Below are 17,064 nucleotides of genomic sequence, written 5' to 3'. Positions count from 1 at the left end.
AAAATATTCTACACAAAGGCACTTAGGGTATAAGTAAAATTTAATGAATTTTACCTCCAAAATATCTTTGATAAAAGGTGTCCATCGAGAGAGTTGAAAAGTTTCTTCTGTAGACCTATCCTTTCTTAATGGTTTACTTTGTTGAGACTAATAGAAGAAAAAAATTTTAAACCCGTAATCTTATATAGTAATATTATTACATTTCTTAAAAAGGTATTTAAAGTACAGCAAATACTATGTTGACTGTTTGACTCAGTAAAACTAAGAGTGCAGGGGCACCTGGATGGCTCAGTGGGTTAAGCATCTACCTTCGGCTCACATCAGGATCTCAGGGTTCTGGGATTGATCCTTGTGCCCCATGTCAGGCTCTCTGCTTGTGGTGGGTCTACTTCTCCCTTTCCCTCTGCCCCTTACCTTCTGCTGTGAGCATTCTCTCTTGCTCACTCTCTCTCAAATTAATATATTCTTATAAAACAACAACAACAACAAAAAAAAAACAACTAAGAGTAGAAATGCCTACTCAAAAAATCTAAGTAGGAGGAGTCACATAATTTCATAATTTTGTGCTCTGATAAAATATGTATCAGTACCAGAAAATATATTTACTCAAAAGTGCAAAGCTTGATGGGAAAGAGAGATTCTAAACAGAGTTCTTTCAAGATTTACTATAAAAGGAATCAGAGAAAAGCATAAAGAGTAAATTATAACAGAAGACCTAAGATATAAATTCACTAGAAAAATGTATTTGTCCAAATTACTCATATACAGAAAACAAAATGTAAAAATTTTTACTTACCAAATCTATAGAGTAAAATTAAGAAGATTATTTACTTGGATTCCCACATAAGAAAACATATTTAATGCAAACAACCATATACGTACAGATAGGAATATATATTGAACGAAAGATTTCTTACTGGGGGGACAATGGGAACACCAAGGTAACTCCAGTTACGGATCATGTCACTCTCATTTTCTATCTTTACGTTCTGGATCAACCTGTCCAAATTTTCTTCCGTAGTTCCTTAGATAAAAATATGAGTGCACAATCACATAATTGCTACCACAATCATGTCTAGTTTCAGGTAGTACCCATGAATAAAGCTTTTTAAATAAAAGCAAATGTTTAATTATATATCCTTCAATCTTCTCCCAATTTCCAATTTTTCCTTATATTTATCTTACCCAACATAAGCTACTACTTTTGAATTTTCTAAGACTCTCCTATTACTTATTATAACGTGATTTTAGATTTGAGTATTTTAATATATTCATAAAAATAAAGTCTCTATTACCATTAATACTGAAGATGTAAAGTAGAATTGCTCTTATTTTATCATAATTATCATGACTTTTGTTGAGCAGAACTGGAAGGAGTACTCTCATAGAATCTTTCACTTTCTGTCCTTCTGCATCAGTTCCAAGTGCCAGGTCCTTAATGAAAATTAAATATAGTCAGTGGCCTATAATCCAAGTTCACTTCTCAATTAAAAATCTCTTAAATCCAGGGGTACCTGGCTGGCTCAGTCAGTAGAGTATGTGACTCCTGATTTCAGGATTGTTAAGTTCAAAGCCCCACACTGGGTAGAGATTAAAAATAAAATATTTTTTTAAAGATCTTAAATCTTGCTAAATTTTTTTTTTTAAGATTTTATTTTATTTATTCATAGAGACAGAGAGAAAGCGAGAGACAGAGACACAGGCAGAGGGAGAAGCAGGCTCCATGCAGAGAGCCCAACGCGGAACTCGATCCAGGGTCTCCAGGATTACGCCCCGGGCTGCAGGCGGCGCCAAACCGCTGCGCCACCGGGGCTGCCCAAATCTTGCTAAATTTTAATGTAACATTGATGATACTTCAAATACAGGCATTACTTGTAAACTACTGATTGTACAAAATATAAAAAGTCAAAAAAATAATTCAGAGAAAAAAAAAGATTAAACCTATGCTTCTAGGGTAATCCTGAGCCACATGTGGTTAATGAGCACTTGAAATGTGGCTAGCCTGAATTAAGCTGTGTTTATAAATGAAAACACTAGATTTTGAAGACTTGGTGCATAAAAAGGAATGTAAAATATGTCACTAATATTTTTTATATTGATTACATGTTGAAATAATGTTTGGAAAACATTAGATCAAGTCAAATACATTGTTTATTTTTATTTTTTTAAAATACATTGTTTAAATTAACTACCTTTCTTTTTACCTTTTTAACGTGACTACAGTTGACCTTTGAATAGCACGGGTTTGAAGTGTGCGGATCCACTTATCCATGGATTTTTTTCAAAAAAATTTTTTTTTTCATTTATTTATGATAGTCACACAGAGAGAGAGAGAGAGAGGCAGAGACATAGGCAGAGGGAGAAGCAGGCTCCATGCACCAGGAGCCCGATGTGGGATTCGTTCCCGGGTCTCCAGGATCGCGCCCTGGGCCAAAGGCAGGCGCTAAACCGCTGCGCCACCCAGGGATCCCTTTCAATAAATATAACAAAGTGCTTTACATGTATTTTTCTCTTCCTTATGCTTTTCTTAGAAACATTTCCTCTAGCTTGCATTACTGTAAGAATACAGTATATAATACATATAACATACAAAATATGTGTTAACCAACTGCTTATGTTATCAGTAAGGCTTCTGGTCAAATAGACGGTTATTAGAGTGGGGGAGTCAAGTTTTGCGGGAGTCAAAAGTTATACATGGACTTTTTTACTGTGTGTGTGTGTGTGGGGGGGATCAGCACCCCTGATCCCCATCCAAGAGTCAGCTATACTGTAATATTTAAAATTACATATGGCTTGGGGTGCCTGGGTGGCTCAGTTGGTTAAATGTCTGACTCTTGATTTCAGCTGAGGTAATACATAATCACAAGGTCATGAGATTGAACCCCTGCTTAAGATTCTCTCTCCCTCCCCCATGCCCTTTCCCTGTTCATGCTCTCTCTTGCTCTCAGTGTCTCAAAAAAAATCAAACAAATAAAATTCAATAGCGCTTGCATTCCATTTCTCTTAGCACCGGTCTAAACAGTTTTGGCATTATGGCGGTGGTGGGGGAGGGGGGGCAGGAGGGACTCTTAAAACAAGTTAAATGTGCCAATGTAGTATGCTGCAGGGTGCTGCATTAAATGTTGCACCTATTAAGAAAGGCCTGCCAATAGCATTACTCTGAAATAATGTTCCAAACACTAAAATTATCACATTTAACCCAAAACACACAATTATAGATTAGGAAAGACTGCTTATTATGATACCTATAGCTACCTGATAATGTTGGAGAGGAATGATGTATTTATTTATTAATTTACTTTTATTTTTATTTATTTTATTTTTAATTTTTATTTATTTATGATAGCCAGAGAGAGAGAGAGAGAGAGAGAGAGAGAGGCAGAGACATAGGCAGAGGGAGAAACAGGCTCCATGCACTGGGAGCCCGACGTGGGATTTGATCCCAGGTCTCCAGGATTGCGCCCTGGGCCAAAGGCAAGCACTAAACCTCTGCGCCACCCAGGGATCCCTATTTATTTATTTTTATTTTTTAAGTAGGGTCCATGCCCAAGTGTGGAGCCCAACTCAGTGCCTGAATTCCACCTTGCAGAGATCTACACCTGAGCTGAAATCAAGTCAGATGCTTAAACCGACTAAGCCACCCAGGTAACCGGGGAGTGATGTATTTAAATACTGCCAAGTTGAGCCTCCTTCTAAAAGAGATTCTGTGATTTAGTGCATCTTACAAAGTTTAATCTAGAAGTTTATGATGACATAGGTATTTCTCACTCTGCACATACCTGTTCACTTTTACAGAGTTTTTCTATATTAGGCTTGAATTTACTCATGCAATCTTCTGCTAAGTTAAGATGAACAACTTGCTGAAAAACAAAAGAAATCAATTATTGAATACATTTTAACTTCTTTTTGTACAATTGATACTATTAAACTTGTGAGATGGGCACGAAGGAAATTATGGGCTGAGGTGGAAAGGAGGTACCACGTAAAAAAGGAAAATAGTTCAAGAAAAAAGAGAAGTGAGAATTAACATGGTCCACAGGGGACAATCAAGAGACAGCAAAAAATAAAATGGAAGGGTTGACTATGTGTTTAAGAGTAATGATAAAGGTGGTCAGGGAAAAAAAAAAGCTAAGCCCTAAAAGTCCAACAGAAAAAGTTTTTGAATTTATATTATCGGTTCTTGATCAGGGTGCCATATGATAAAAAAAAAAAATGTGTTAAGATTATTCTGACAATGACTCATAAGAAGGATTGATACAGCAAAATGAACAGTTTAAATGCTAACACGGCTTAGCTGCTCTTAACTACTAATATATAATTATTAAAGAACCAAGCAGAACCACCACTGGTTAATCCAATGTTGAATTTTCTTTTTAAGTTGATAAACACAAAATTCTCTAGCTGCTGAAGACAAAGATACAAAAAGTTGAAGCTGGATTTGGATGAATTTTAGAGGGTAACTAATACCAAGTATCCCAAGACACCCACTACTAATCCTGACTATAGAACTGGATGGACTAATACACTAAAAATGATAAAGTAATCTCATATACAATACTGCTTACCTTAGTAATCTGTTTACGAAAATGGGGCATCTTTTTCATGAGCTGGGCAAGTGCACTAAGTGATGTCTAGAAAAAAAAAGTCAAACATTTTTAAAACAAACTTATACTGCAGATATCCTATATAACAATTTTTGCAGTTTCTTAATTTTTTTTATGATTTATTTTTATTTATTTGAGAGAGAGAGTGCACGCACAGAGGGGAGAGACAGAAGGAGAGAGAGAATCTTAAGCAGACTCTGTGCTGAGCCCGGAGCCCAAGGAGGGGCTCAATCTCATGATCCTGAGATCATACCCTGAGCTGAAACCAAGAGTCAGATGCTTAACTGACTGCTCCACCTTGGTACCCTCTATATAATAATTTTTAAATCTTGTAGTTTTATTGTTAATTTTTAAAAAATATTTATTTATTCATGAGAGAAAGAGAGAGAGAGAGAGAGACAGGCAGAGGGAGAAGCAGGCTCCATGCAGGGAGCCCGATTTGGGACTCAATCCTGGGACTCCTGGATCACGCCCTGGGCTGAAGGCAGGTGCCAAACTGCTGAGCCACCTAGGGATCCCCCTATTGTTAATTTTCTAAATATGTGGCAAATTAAAAAAAAAAGCTCAAAAGACTGTAAGTTACAACAAAGTAGTTGGTATCAGAATTAGTCTCCCTCCATAAACAGAATTGGACAAAATACATAAGAGCTCTCAGCCAATGTATGAGAAAAAGAGCTTAAAGCTAAGATACTTGAGCAAAAGAAAGCATAGGTGATCCTTGTACTGACCCTGACGTTTCACTGGGACATTTTCCCAAACATAGGAAAGAAAGCAGAATTCATGTAAAAAGCTCTAGTCTCTCTGGATAGAGGAAAGAGATCAGAGCTGGGGCTCGTGAGGTAGGGTCGGGGCGGGGGGGGGGGGGGTTGGTGCTACAGAGAAAGAGCTAGTCACAACATAACTCAAAGAAGGGTTGCTTGAGATCCCTAGCCAAAAGCTAAGGTGCACATATAAACAGGAAAACTCTTAAAGGACTGCCACAGAACAACTGCTGGGTGGCCAAATGCTAAAGAAAGATTTCAGAGGGATCTTAGTGGTAAGAAAATACTGGTATTCTCTGATCCAAAGAAGAAAGAGCGGGATCCCTGGGTGGCACAGCGGTTTAGCACCTGCCTTTGGCCCAGGGCGCGATCCTGGAGACCCGGGATCGAATCCCACGTTGGGCTTCCTGCATGGAGCCTGCTTCTCCCTCTGCCTATGTCTCTGCCTCTCTCTCTGTGTGTGACTATCATGAATAAATAAATAAATAAAATCTTTAAAAAAAAAAAAAAAAAAAGAAGAAAGAGCTAAGTGAACATACCAGACATTCAGTACTAGGACTATGTCTTTGAACTAAGTACAAAAGGAAATACACTCACCATAACAGCACCTTGTATTAAGTCTCAACAGAATTAAAGTTACTTATCAGCAGATTAAAGGCAGACACTCAACTGCTGAGCTACCCAGCCATCAGAAAAGAACTTAATACTATTTGCAAAAAAAAAAACCAAACAAACATCATTTAGAACCTCTGAAATATGTTATCTGAGATGTCTACCATACACCAAAATACTACTGGACATGTAAAAAAGTGATCAATAGTGAAGCGATAAAATAGTCAATAAACATAGATCTCAGACAAAGAAGATGTGGTATATATACACAATAGAATATTATTCAGAAATAAAAAAGAATGACATCTTGCCATTTGCAACAACATGGATGGATCTAGAGAGTCTAATGCTAATGAAATAAGCCAGTCAGAAAAAGAAATACCATACGATTTCACTCATGTGGAATCTAAGAAACAAAACAAATGAACAAAGAAAAAAAGAAACCAAAAAGCAGACTCTTAACTACAGAGAACAAACTGATGGTACCGGAGGGGGAGTTGCAGGGGGAATGGGTGCAATAGGTGATAAGAGATTAAAAGCACACTTTATGATAAACACCTGAGTAATGTATGGAATTGTTAAATCACTATATTGTACACCTGAAACTTATATAACACTGTATGTTAACTATACTGGAATTTAAAAAAAAAAAAAGGCTGACCTAAGACGATCCAGATGTTGGGGAGTTAGCAAACAAGAAATTCAAAAATTACATATTTATGTTAAAGAAAACAGGAAAAGATGGACTAAATGGATGAAAAAGATACAGTATTTCATCAGAAAATTAGAATTTATTTAAAAAATTCAACAGCTATCTTAAAACTAAATACAGTATTAGAAATTAAAACCACTGTCGGGATACCTGGGTGGCGCAGCGGTTTAGCGCCTGCCTTTGGCCCAGGGCGCGATCCTGGAGACCCAGGATCGAGTCCCACGTCGGGCTCCCGGTGCATGGAGCCTGCTTCTCCCTCTGCCTGTGTCTCTGCCTCTCTCTCTCTCTCTGTGTGACTATCATAAATAAATAAAAATTAAAAAAAAAAAAAAAAAAAACACTGTCAAATATGTCTGGGTGGCTGAGTCGGTTAAGAGTCTATCCTCTCCTCAGGTTGTGATCCCAGGGTCCTGGGATTAAGCCCTCCATAAGCCTCCTTGCTCAGTGGGGAGCTGCTTCTCCATCTCCTCCCTATTCGTACTATCACTCTCTCTCTCTCTTTCAAATAAATAAATAAAATCTTAAAATAAATAAAAATAAAACCAAAGTGACTTCCTATAATGGTGGTGGGAGTATAAAATGGTACAGCCACAACAGTTTGGAATTTTCTTATAAAGTTAAAAAAGCATTTACCATATGACCCAGCAATTTCACTCATTTACCCAAGTGAATGAAAACACCTGTTTATACGAGACCTGAATGTTTTATAGTGGCTTTACTCATAATTACCAACAACCTGAAAAAAAAAATGTTCAACAACTTGAGTAGATAAACTGTGGTATACACAGAAACTGGAACACTACTCAGTATTTAGTTGGTGAAGCCACTGTTACATGCAACATGAATACAAGTGTATTACAATAAATGAGAAGTCCTACTGTATTATAAAGGCTACACTATAGAGACAGAGAACAGAGTAGTGGTTGCCAGATCAGAGCTGAATAGAGGGGTTATCTACAAGGGACAAAAAGGAATTTTGGGAAGGTAATGGAAGTATTCTATATATTGACTGTGGTTATATGATTGTAGGAATTTGTCAAAACACACAGAATTTTATATTATACAGCAAGAACTTTTATAAATCAATGTAAAAAGAACAATATATAGAATGACTTTAACAGGAGAATGGACATCAACAGAGACAGAAATAGGAGACTCGGGTTAATAGAAAACATTCAATTAAAGCAAAGAGGAAAAAAGTATGGGGAAAAAAAAAAAGGAACAGAATGTAAAAGATGTAGAATATGGTAGAAAAAAAAGAAATCTAACTCAAGTAGATGGAGTCCTGGGAGGAAAGGAGAAATAGTAGGATGAAATCAAGACACGAGGAAATAATGGCCAAGAATTTTACAAATATGATGAAAGTTACTAATCCAGTGATTCAAACAGCTCAAGAAATGCAAGGAAGAGACATACCAAGAAAAATATATTACAGTAAGAAACATGATGGCTAAATTGCTAAAAATCAAAAATAAAGGGAAAATCTTTAAAAAGACACTTAAAATTTTTTGATTTATTTATTCATGAGAGACACACAGAGAAAGGCAGAGACATAGGCAGAGGGAGAAGCAGGCTTCTCACAGGGAGCCCAATGCGGGACTTGATCCCAAGACCTGGGATCACGCTCTGAGCCAAAGGCAGACACTCAACTGCTGATCTACCCAGGCGTCCCAAAAGACACTTTATCTTCAGGAAAACAACATGAAAGCTGGCTTCCTTAATATAAACTATGGTAGCCAAAAGGTGATGCATTGAAATCTTCACACTGCTAAAAGGAAAACTGCCAACCTTGAATTTTAAATCTTGCAAAAGTGTACCTGAAAAGTTTGCAAAGCAAAGATATCCTCAGATAAAACAAAAGTTGAAAATTCATCCAGCCTTCATGGAAAAACACTGAAGAGTAGTAAGGAGTAAGTAACAATAAATTTCACACACATGTGGGTAATATAAAAGTCTACTGAGAATTGGGGCTCCTTGGTGGCTCCATCGGTTAAATGTCCAACTCTTGGTTTCATGATCTCAGGGCTATGGGACAGAGCCCCATGTTGGGCTCCATGCAGGCCATGGAGCCTGCTTAAAATTCTCCCCCTCCCCACCCCTTCCACACTCTCTCTCTCTCTAAAAAACAAACAAAAAACAAACAAAAGTCTATTGAGAATTTAAAACAAAAATAACATTTTTTTAAAATTTTTATTTATTTATGATAGTCACAGAGAGAGAGAGAGAGAGAGAGAGAGGCAGAGACATAGGCAGAGGGAGAAGCAGGCTCCATACACCGGGAGCCTGACGTGGGATTCGATCCCAAGTCTCCAGGATCGCGCCCTGGGCCAAAGGCAGGCGCTAAACGGCTGCGCCACCCAGGGATCCCAAAAATAACATCTTTTTAAAAGATTTATTTATTTATTTTTAGAGAGAGAACAAAAGAGTGTGAGCATAGGTTGGGGGTGGCAAGGGGCAGAGGGAGATCATTTTAATCAGACTCCCTGCTGAGCATGGAACCTCACACAGGGCTTGGTCCCTAAGATCAAGACCTGAGCAGAAATCAAGAGTCAGATGCTCAACCAACTGAGCCACCCAGGCACCGCCCCCGCCAAATGATATCTTTAGTCTATAAAACACATGTTGTAGTAAAATATATGAAAACAATAACACAAAAGAGGAAGGGATAAATGTAGTTAAACTGTTGTAAGATTCTTGAATTATTCAGGACATGGCAAAAGTATACTTTAAGGTAGACTATGAAAATATAAGGATACATTCTGGGGTGCCAGGACAGCTCAGTTGGGGAGTGTCCGACTCCTGATCCTGGCTCAAGTCATGATCTCAAGACTGTGACATCTAGCCCTATACTGGACATCTTGTGCTCCATACAGTCTGTGTGAGATTCTCTCTCCCTCCCCCTATTTACAAGTGGCTCTCTCTAAGTAAATAAATAAAATCTTTTAAAAAAAATAAAAAAGGAATATGACAGGGAAATATTTCTCATAAACCTGGAATTAAATATCCCAAGCAAAATTTTAGCAAATACATTCAGTGTTATAGGAAAAGGATAATGCATCAAGACTAGTGCAACTTATTCTGGGAATACATGGTTGGTTTGTTAGAGAATCAATGTAATTTGTCATATTAACGGAAAAAAGGAGAAAAATAATTTCAATAGATGCTAAGAAAACATTTGATGAAATCTAACACCCATTCTAATTACAAAAACCTGAACATCCTACTTGCAAATTAATAATAGGATAATCCTGGATAAACCTAAAGGGGCACCTGAGTGGCTCAGCAAATTGAGCATCCAAATCTTGATTTTGGCTCACATGATGACTTCAAGTGTCCTGGGATGGAGCCCACACTGGACCGCATGCAAGGTGTGTAGACTGCTTGGGATTCTCTCTCTTCCTTGCCCTCAGCCCACCCCTCCCGATCTTGTGCTTTCTCTCAAAAACAACAACAACAACAACAACAACAACAACAACAACAACAACAAAAGGATGTATCTAAAATACAACACTCAAAGGTGAAATTTCAAACATGTTTCTCCTAAGGCTGGGAATGAGACAATGATATCCTCTATCATCAATTCTGTTCTACATTATAAAGCTAAGAGATATTAACTACAAAGAAAACTATTTTAAAATGTATAAAGATTGGAAAGGATTGGGTTAAATTTTCTTTATTCACAGATGATATTATTGTATAATCTTCTGGAATGATGGAAAGGTTTTCTATCTTGATTTAGGTGGTGGTTCCAAATATATACATATAAAAGTAAAAATTTACTCAGTATATACTTAAGATTTGTGCACTTAGGGGATCCCTGGGTGGCTCAGCTGTTTAGTGCCTGCCTTAGGCCCAGGCGTGATCCTGGAGTCCTGGGATCGAGTCCCACATCGGGCTCCCTGCATGGAGCCTGCTTCTCCCTCTGCCTGTGTCCCTGCCTCTCTCTCTTTCTCTCTCTCTCTCTCTCTCTCTCATAAATAAATAATAAAAAAATCTTAAAAAAAAAAAAAGATTTGTGCACTTAGGTAAATTACACCTCAATATAAAAAAAATATCTAACAAAAAATGCACTGATGAAATCAGCTAAAATGGCCTTTTAAAAATAAACTCAGGAAAAAAAAAATAAAAAATAAAAAAATAAAAATAAAAATAAACTCAGGGACACCTGGGTGGCTCAGTGGTTGTCTGCCTACAGCTCAGGATGTGATCTCGGGATCCGGGATTGAGTTCCACATCAGGCTTTCTGCAGGGAGCCTGCTTCTCCCTCTGCCGATGTATGTCTCTGTCTCTGTGTGTCTCTCATGAATAAATAAATCTTTTTTAAAAAATTAAAAATAAAATAAAAATTTAAAAATAAATTCAAATGAAACAAGACAGACAAAATGTTGCTAACTATTGAGATTAGGTAATAGGTACATGGGAATTCATTTTCTCTACTTTTGTGTATGTCAGAAATTTTGCCAAATGGAAAATTAAAAAGATAAAATAAAAACTTTAAACACATTTTAAAACTCACCATATTATTTTGAATGTTAAATAAAAGTCTTACCTTTCCTTCTGTTGCCTTCTTTGTTGATGAAATTTCCTTCATTAGTTTGGGAATTTCCCTGTCAAATTTGAGGAAATTCTTTAGATTTCCAAGGTGTAACTCTTTAGAGAAATATTTTAGATTATAAAATACACTTTCATGTACATAGTGCCTGAAAAATATGTAATAAAAATTAAAGTGGGTTCACATACTCTAATACAACTGCAATATGCCGATGTCGAATTCTGACCCAGAGGTCATCATCTTCTTCAAGGATTGCCTCCTTCTCTTTCCCATCTGTTTTGTATCTGCAAGTAGACAGAAATATAAATCTTTTGGATTACCCCCCACCAAAAGTGGAAGAAACAGTTTTACAAATACTAATTTTAACACTCAGCTCAAGAAATTGAACAATACACACTATTCAATCAATATTTTAGGAGGATAATGAATACCTAATCAAAACTATGGCATATTGCTATCCTTACATTAAAAATCAAAGTGCTATCTACCAAGATATTTTTGTTTTCAAATGTTAGGATTTAGCTATATTATAGTTTTAGGGTCAGCAAAATGGTATTTTATGAAACAAAAATTCAATGTCCTACAATCAACTCTAAGAACAACACTGAATTTATATTAACATCTCCTAATTGCTTAAAATACTATTTTGATGTGTTCATCATAACCATCAACATAACTATCAAAGACTCGTTAAGTGAAGAACAGAAATTCACCCCTAATGTAGCCTATTAAATACTGATGTCAGAGTTCACACTTTCATAAACATGTATCCAAGTAAATAAATTCATAAACATGTATTATCTGTTTCTATATTCTTCCCTAATCCTATAAACCACATCTCCTTTGAAGAATGGGAAAGGAAATGAGAGAAAAACTAATGTAGTCATAAAAAATTGTGATTGCTTTAATGAGTCCTACTGAAGCAAGAAGCAATTCAAGGAGTTCATGAAATTACTCAAAATGGGCTTCCTGAATGCCTCCCCAAATGTAATTTCTCCCTTCTCTTTTTTATGCAGATAGCCTCCTTCCATCTGTGGAGCTAGGGAGATTCAATCACCCTTGCAACTGTCAGTTTCCTGAGCCAAGATTAGGAAGGGCAGCTTTGAACTTTCCCAGCCCTAAACTGCAGACAATAAATGTAGATTTCTACTGTATGAGTGCACTCACTTCCAGAATTCCCCAAATTATAGGCCCCCCTATAAAACCATTTACCTATGTGGTCTTAATTGCAGATATCCAAAGGTAGAGTGACTGTGCTCACTCAGAATACACTAAGAACGGAAGCCGCCCATTTGCAATTTAAAATGCCACTTTGTACTCATATAATATCTTTAACCTTTGATTTATAAACAAAGATTACGGCAGGCAGTAAGCCTAACAATAATAAAAGAAGATGACAACCCTATTTTAAGAGTACATTTAAAGAGATCACCAAAAATCAATCAATCACCAAAATAAAAAGTAGAATATGGATACTGAGAATTTTCTGCTTTGTATTGGTTCCATTAACAATTGCAATGGACTACAAAACATAAGTAGTTCAAGCTTCCATCTTAGTCTTATCTCTGGACTTTCCTGATTCATAATAGAGTATTGCTGGCTTTTTTTTTTTTTTTTTTTTTTTAAGCCTCTTCTTTACTCTTAAAAAATTAAACCTGGCTTTCTTTGCCATCAAACCTAGGGAGAGAAATTTTTTTTTTTAAAGTAGGCACTACACCCATCACAGAGCCAAATGAGGGGTTGAAGGGAGATGACGGATGGATGGATGGAAGGGGAGGGGCAAAAAGACAGGGAGAGAGAATCTTAAGCAGGCTCCATACCCACCCAGCTCAAAGCCTGACATGGGGCTTGATCTGACCTGAGCTGAAATCAAGAGTTGGGATGCTTTAGACAACTAAGCCACAGGTGCCTTGTGAGAGATAAATATTGTAAATACTAGGTTATTTACATGGGGCAGCCCGGGTGGGTCAGTGGTTTAGTTCTGCCTTCAGCCCAGGGCCTGATCCTGGAGACCCCGGATCGAGTCCCACATTGGGCTCCCTGCATGGAGTCTGCTTCTCCCTCTGCCTGTGTCTCTGCCTCTCTCTCTTGTCTCTCATGAATAAAAATAAATAAAATCTTTAAAAAAAAAAATCTGACATGTATGTTTATAGTCTGAAACCAAGTCCTTTAATTCCTCTTTTTCCTTTTTAAAAATTTAATTTTTAGGGGATCCCAGGGTGGCTCAGCGGTTTGGCGCCTGCCTTTGGCTTAGGTTGCGATCCTGGAGTCCCGGGATCGAGTCCCGTGTCAGGCTTCTGGCATGGAGCCTGCTTCTCCCTCTGCCTGTGTCTCTGCCTCTCTCTCTCTTCTCTCTCTCTTTCTCTCTGTGTCTATCATAAATAAATAAATAAATCCTAAAAAATAAATAAATAAATAGATAAATAAATAAATAAAAATTTAATTCTTTTTTTAAATCTCTTGGGCAATGAAGGTTTAGAGACTAAACGACGAGAGATAAACAGTATCTCTTCTGAAAACTCTGAATAAACTGTTTAAAACTACTTTTGTATTAGAAAAATAGCAATACTGATTCCTATATATCACCAGACAGTAATATAAATTACACAGAGAAAAATTTAGGAGCCAGGATTTGACCAGAATACAAATAAACACACAACAAAAAACACATAAATTACAATACACACAATAGAAAATAGATCTTTTCATCTATTAGAATTACTAGATTAATTTAAATATAAAATTTCAGAAAACTAACTCATTTTCCTTTTTCTACTATGCTTAAGCAGTAAATCATAGCTGAAAAATGCCAATTTGGACTTAGAGATTATGATATTAACATGTAATATATACATGTATGTACATCTATATATGCTCAAAATGATTCACAATAATACAATAAAATAGTTCCTTGATAGAAAAGTTATTTCACTTTTCATTTAGCTTTCTGTTTGGCATTACTTTTAAACTACATATGCTTATATTAGAGATAAGTCAATAGGTATCAAATTAGTAACACTATGCCCATTCTTAGTAGTTATCCTATTCAGTTTTCCAGTCTCCTAATCTTCTTAAATACATTATATTGACAAGACATACACACAGACACTTTTGCATGTGTGAGTCAGAATAATTATAGCCTAACAAGTTTGAATATGGTTTCCACTTCAACAAATATAGTAGTGAGCCTGGTATTTACTCTTAACATAAGCAAAAAGTCCAAATTCTACCTGTTTAAATGTACCTTTGTTGTACACATTAATTAAGGAAGTAACTATACCAAAAAAGCTTTTTCAAAGCAAATTATCCATTAACTTACAAGGTCAAGATATTTTTAACAAGTTATGATTATAGCGGTAAGAGAATGGTTAGGTTTCTGAATATCAAAGTTACAGGGGCTTTAGATTTCTGGTGCCTACATGAATGCTCATATCCTATATATTCTGTTTGTATATGCCCTTTATATGCCCTTCAAGTTATACTTGCTTGTATGTATCATTCTCAATTGGCAGTAGATCATATGCCATTGCCTGAAAGGTCAGTTCATGCAGGACAGTGGACACAGGATCAAAGCCACGATCAATTATTATGAGCTGGGAATGAGTTTTACCCTGGAATAACAAGATAAAATTATCTTCAGAAATTTGAATTTCTTTGTGTGAACACCTTGTTAATATCTCAGAAAACAAAAGCAGACTTCTCCTAAGTTCTGTCTCATTCTTAAGAACATGAAGTTCTATTAAAATAGAAATTCAGAGTGGCACAACAAAGAGAAAAACAAGACTATAAAACCGAAAGCTTTCATAATTAGATTAAGAGGTTATATTCAATATTACAATATTGTGAAAATTCATTGTAAAAAAGTAACATCTGCCTTGCACTAAAATCCATTTTCTGAGGAATTCAGCTCCATAGACCCTAAAACTGATATAAATTATGAATAGTATTTACTAAAGCTCTAAGCACAAGTGCTAAGCAAAAAATATATAATTTAATTCTTATAGCAACCATGTGGGGCAGGTATTATTATTTCCATTTGACAAGGGCATTAAAGCTTAAAATTTGTAACCTGCCCAAATCACATAGCTAGTCAGTGGCAGAACAGATATTCCATCCCAGGTCAGTTTCACTCCATGCCTGTGCTCTTAACTGTTATGCTATTTAAAAAGATTATACTCATGCCAGCTAGGATGGCAAATCAAAACGAAAGCCGTGTTATTAATTCACAAATAGCACTAATCATGAAACAGTGAATAACAGTGGCGGGAAAAGTATTGTTAATATCAGTATTTTCCATACTTCGTTTTAGAAATTAATAAATTTTTTGAATTATTAAAGCAGTAAGAAATAACTACAAATCCATGCATGTGATGAATCACCAAATTCTGCCCCTGAAACTAACACTATACGTTAACTTGACTTTAAATAAAACCTTCAAAGAAAAAAATAAGTAACTACAACTCATTAGACAGATGTTTCCTATTTATTTACATATATGAGACATAGTTAAATTACATGAAATAGACCTTTAAAAATTTTTAATTAACCATTTTCATTTAAACCTTGAGACAGGGACAACCCTCTTGGATCCCCTCCTACTTTGGGAGCTTTGTACTACCACTTTACTATCTCACTCAAAAACTCTTGCTTTGCTGTAAAATAAACCTTGAGACAAATACATGGTTAAGAGCATGGCCTCTGGAATCACAGAGATCCAGGTTGGAGTCCAATTTTGACCACTATTTTGCTATAAGACTTTAGACAAACTGTTTAACTTGTTAGTATCTCAGTATTTTCATTTGTAAAACAAAATACAACCAGAACCTCTGCTGTTCTGTAGAACCGATGACTGTAAAGATTTAATGTAATAACACCATAAGACATTTAGTGCCTAGCACTTAGCCTTCAATTCATGTAAGTTTTAAGTCCTCAAAAACACAAATAGAAAAAGTGCAATGTAAGTTGATATTAAGGATTGGGGTTATGATATGTGGAAGGAAGTATCATTTGACCTAAAGAGTCAGGAAACGCTTCGGAAAGGAGGTGACACTTCATTATGCCCTTAAATGAAGGAAAATTATCCAGCATTTGAAGGATGTATAATTTCCCAGGCAGAAAAATGGAAAGGACAAGTTTGTTTATTGCGGATTCTTTTTTTTTTTCATTGAAATTATGAAGGACAAAAGGGTATTTACTAACATACTGATTGTATGTCTCTTCTCTCATTCAACATACATTTATTATTACTATGCTACCCACTGAGCCACTATCCTCCTAACTACAACCAGAACAGCTTTCACCAGACCTCTAGTAACTTTTAAAGTTCTAGACTAACACTACATCTAAGCTTACACCCTCCCATTTCAGTGCAGCTGTTTGTGAACTTCCCTTTTTCATTATGCCTCTGCCAAAGAATCAGGTTATTAAAGCAAAAAGTCCCTCTTCTATAATGTACTGATTCTTTAAGCTCAAGAGCCCCTTCCACTGGGATGCCTTCCAAGATTCCAAATAGAAAAAGATTCAAGCCCTGCTTTCGTTCCCTTTACATTCTATGTATTATTCTTTTCATTTCACATACTAAAAAACACTTTATCAGTGGTTTCCTCTCTCATCTCCTCTTAGTTCTAAATTATCAACAGTTTCTTCCGTTCACTTCATATGGCTCCCTAGCCTCTGGCCCCACCTCCTTCAGTCTACTCACTTCATTCTCCAACCCAAGCCTAAATGCTGGTATTCTCCAGGTCTCAACCTTAGTCTCCGATTACTTTATACTATTTTCATAAGATAATAATAGCTGCCATTTATTAAACTCCTATATGTGCC

The 17,064-nt window shown here is 36.2% G+C and overlaps 1 protein-coding gene across 2 annotated transcripts in view; it reads right to left on the bottom strand.

The window, feature by feature from the left end:
- Positions 1–17,064, bottom strand: part of STXBP3 (syntaxin binding protein 3) — a 50,249-nt gene that overhangs the window by 7,139 nt on the left and 26,046 nt on the right. Inside the window, exons 9-16 of one of the 2 annotated variants that reach the window (XM_072834803.1) lie at positions 14,728–14,852; positions 11,430–11,525; positions 11,239–11,296; positions 4,566–4,631; positions 3,780–3,860; positions 1,296–1,434; positions 918–1,024; positions 55–147 (exon numbers count right to left, since the gene is read on the bottom strand). In XM_072834803.1, the coding sequence (XP_072690904.1) occupies positions 55–147; positions 918–1,024; positions 1,296–1,434; positions 3,780–3,860; positions 4,566–4,631; positions 11,239–11,296; positions 11,430–11,525; positions 14,728–14,852 (765 nt within the window). The remainder of the gene's footprint in view (positions 1–54; positions 148–917; positions 1,025–1,295; positions 1,435–3,779; positions 3,861–4,565; positions 4,632–11,238; positions 11,297–11,429; positions 11,526–14,727; positions 14,853–17,064) is intronic. The other variant, XM_072834804.1, reaches the window with a different exon arrangement.

The sequence above is a fragment of the Canis lupus genome, chromosome 8 (genome assembly GCF_048164855.1).
Source record: "Canis lupus baileyi chromosome 8, mCanLup2.hap1, whole genome shotgun sequence".
Classification (NCBI taxonomy): Eukaryota; Metazoa; Chordata; class Mammalia; order Carnivora; family Canidae; genus Canis; species Canis lupus.
The sequence above is the reverse complement of the archived record's forward strand: the minus strand, read 5'-3'. Positions and strand labels throughout refer to the sequence as shown.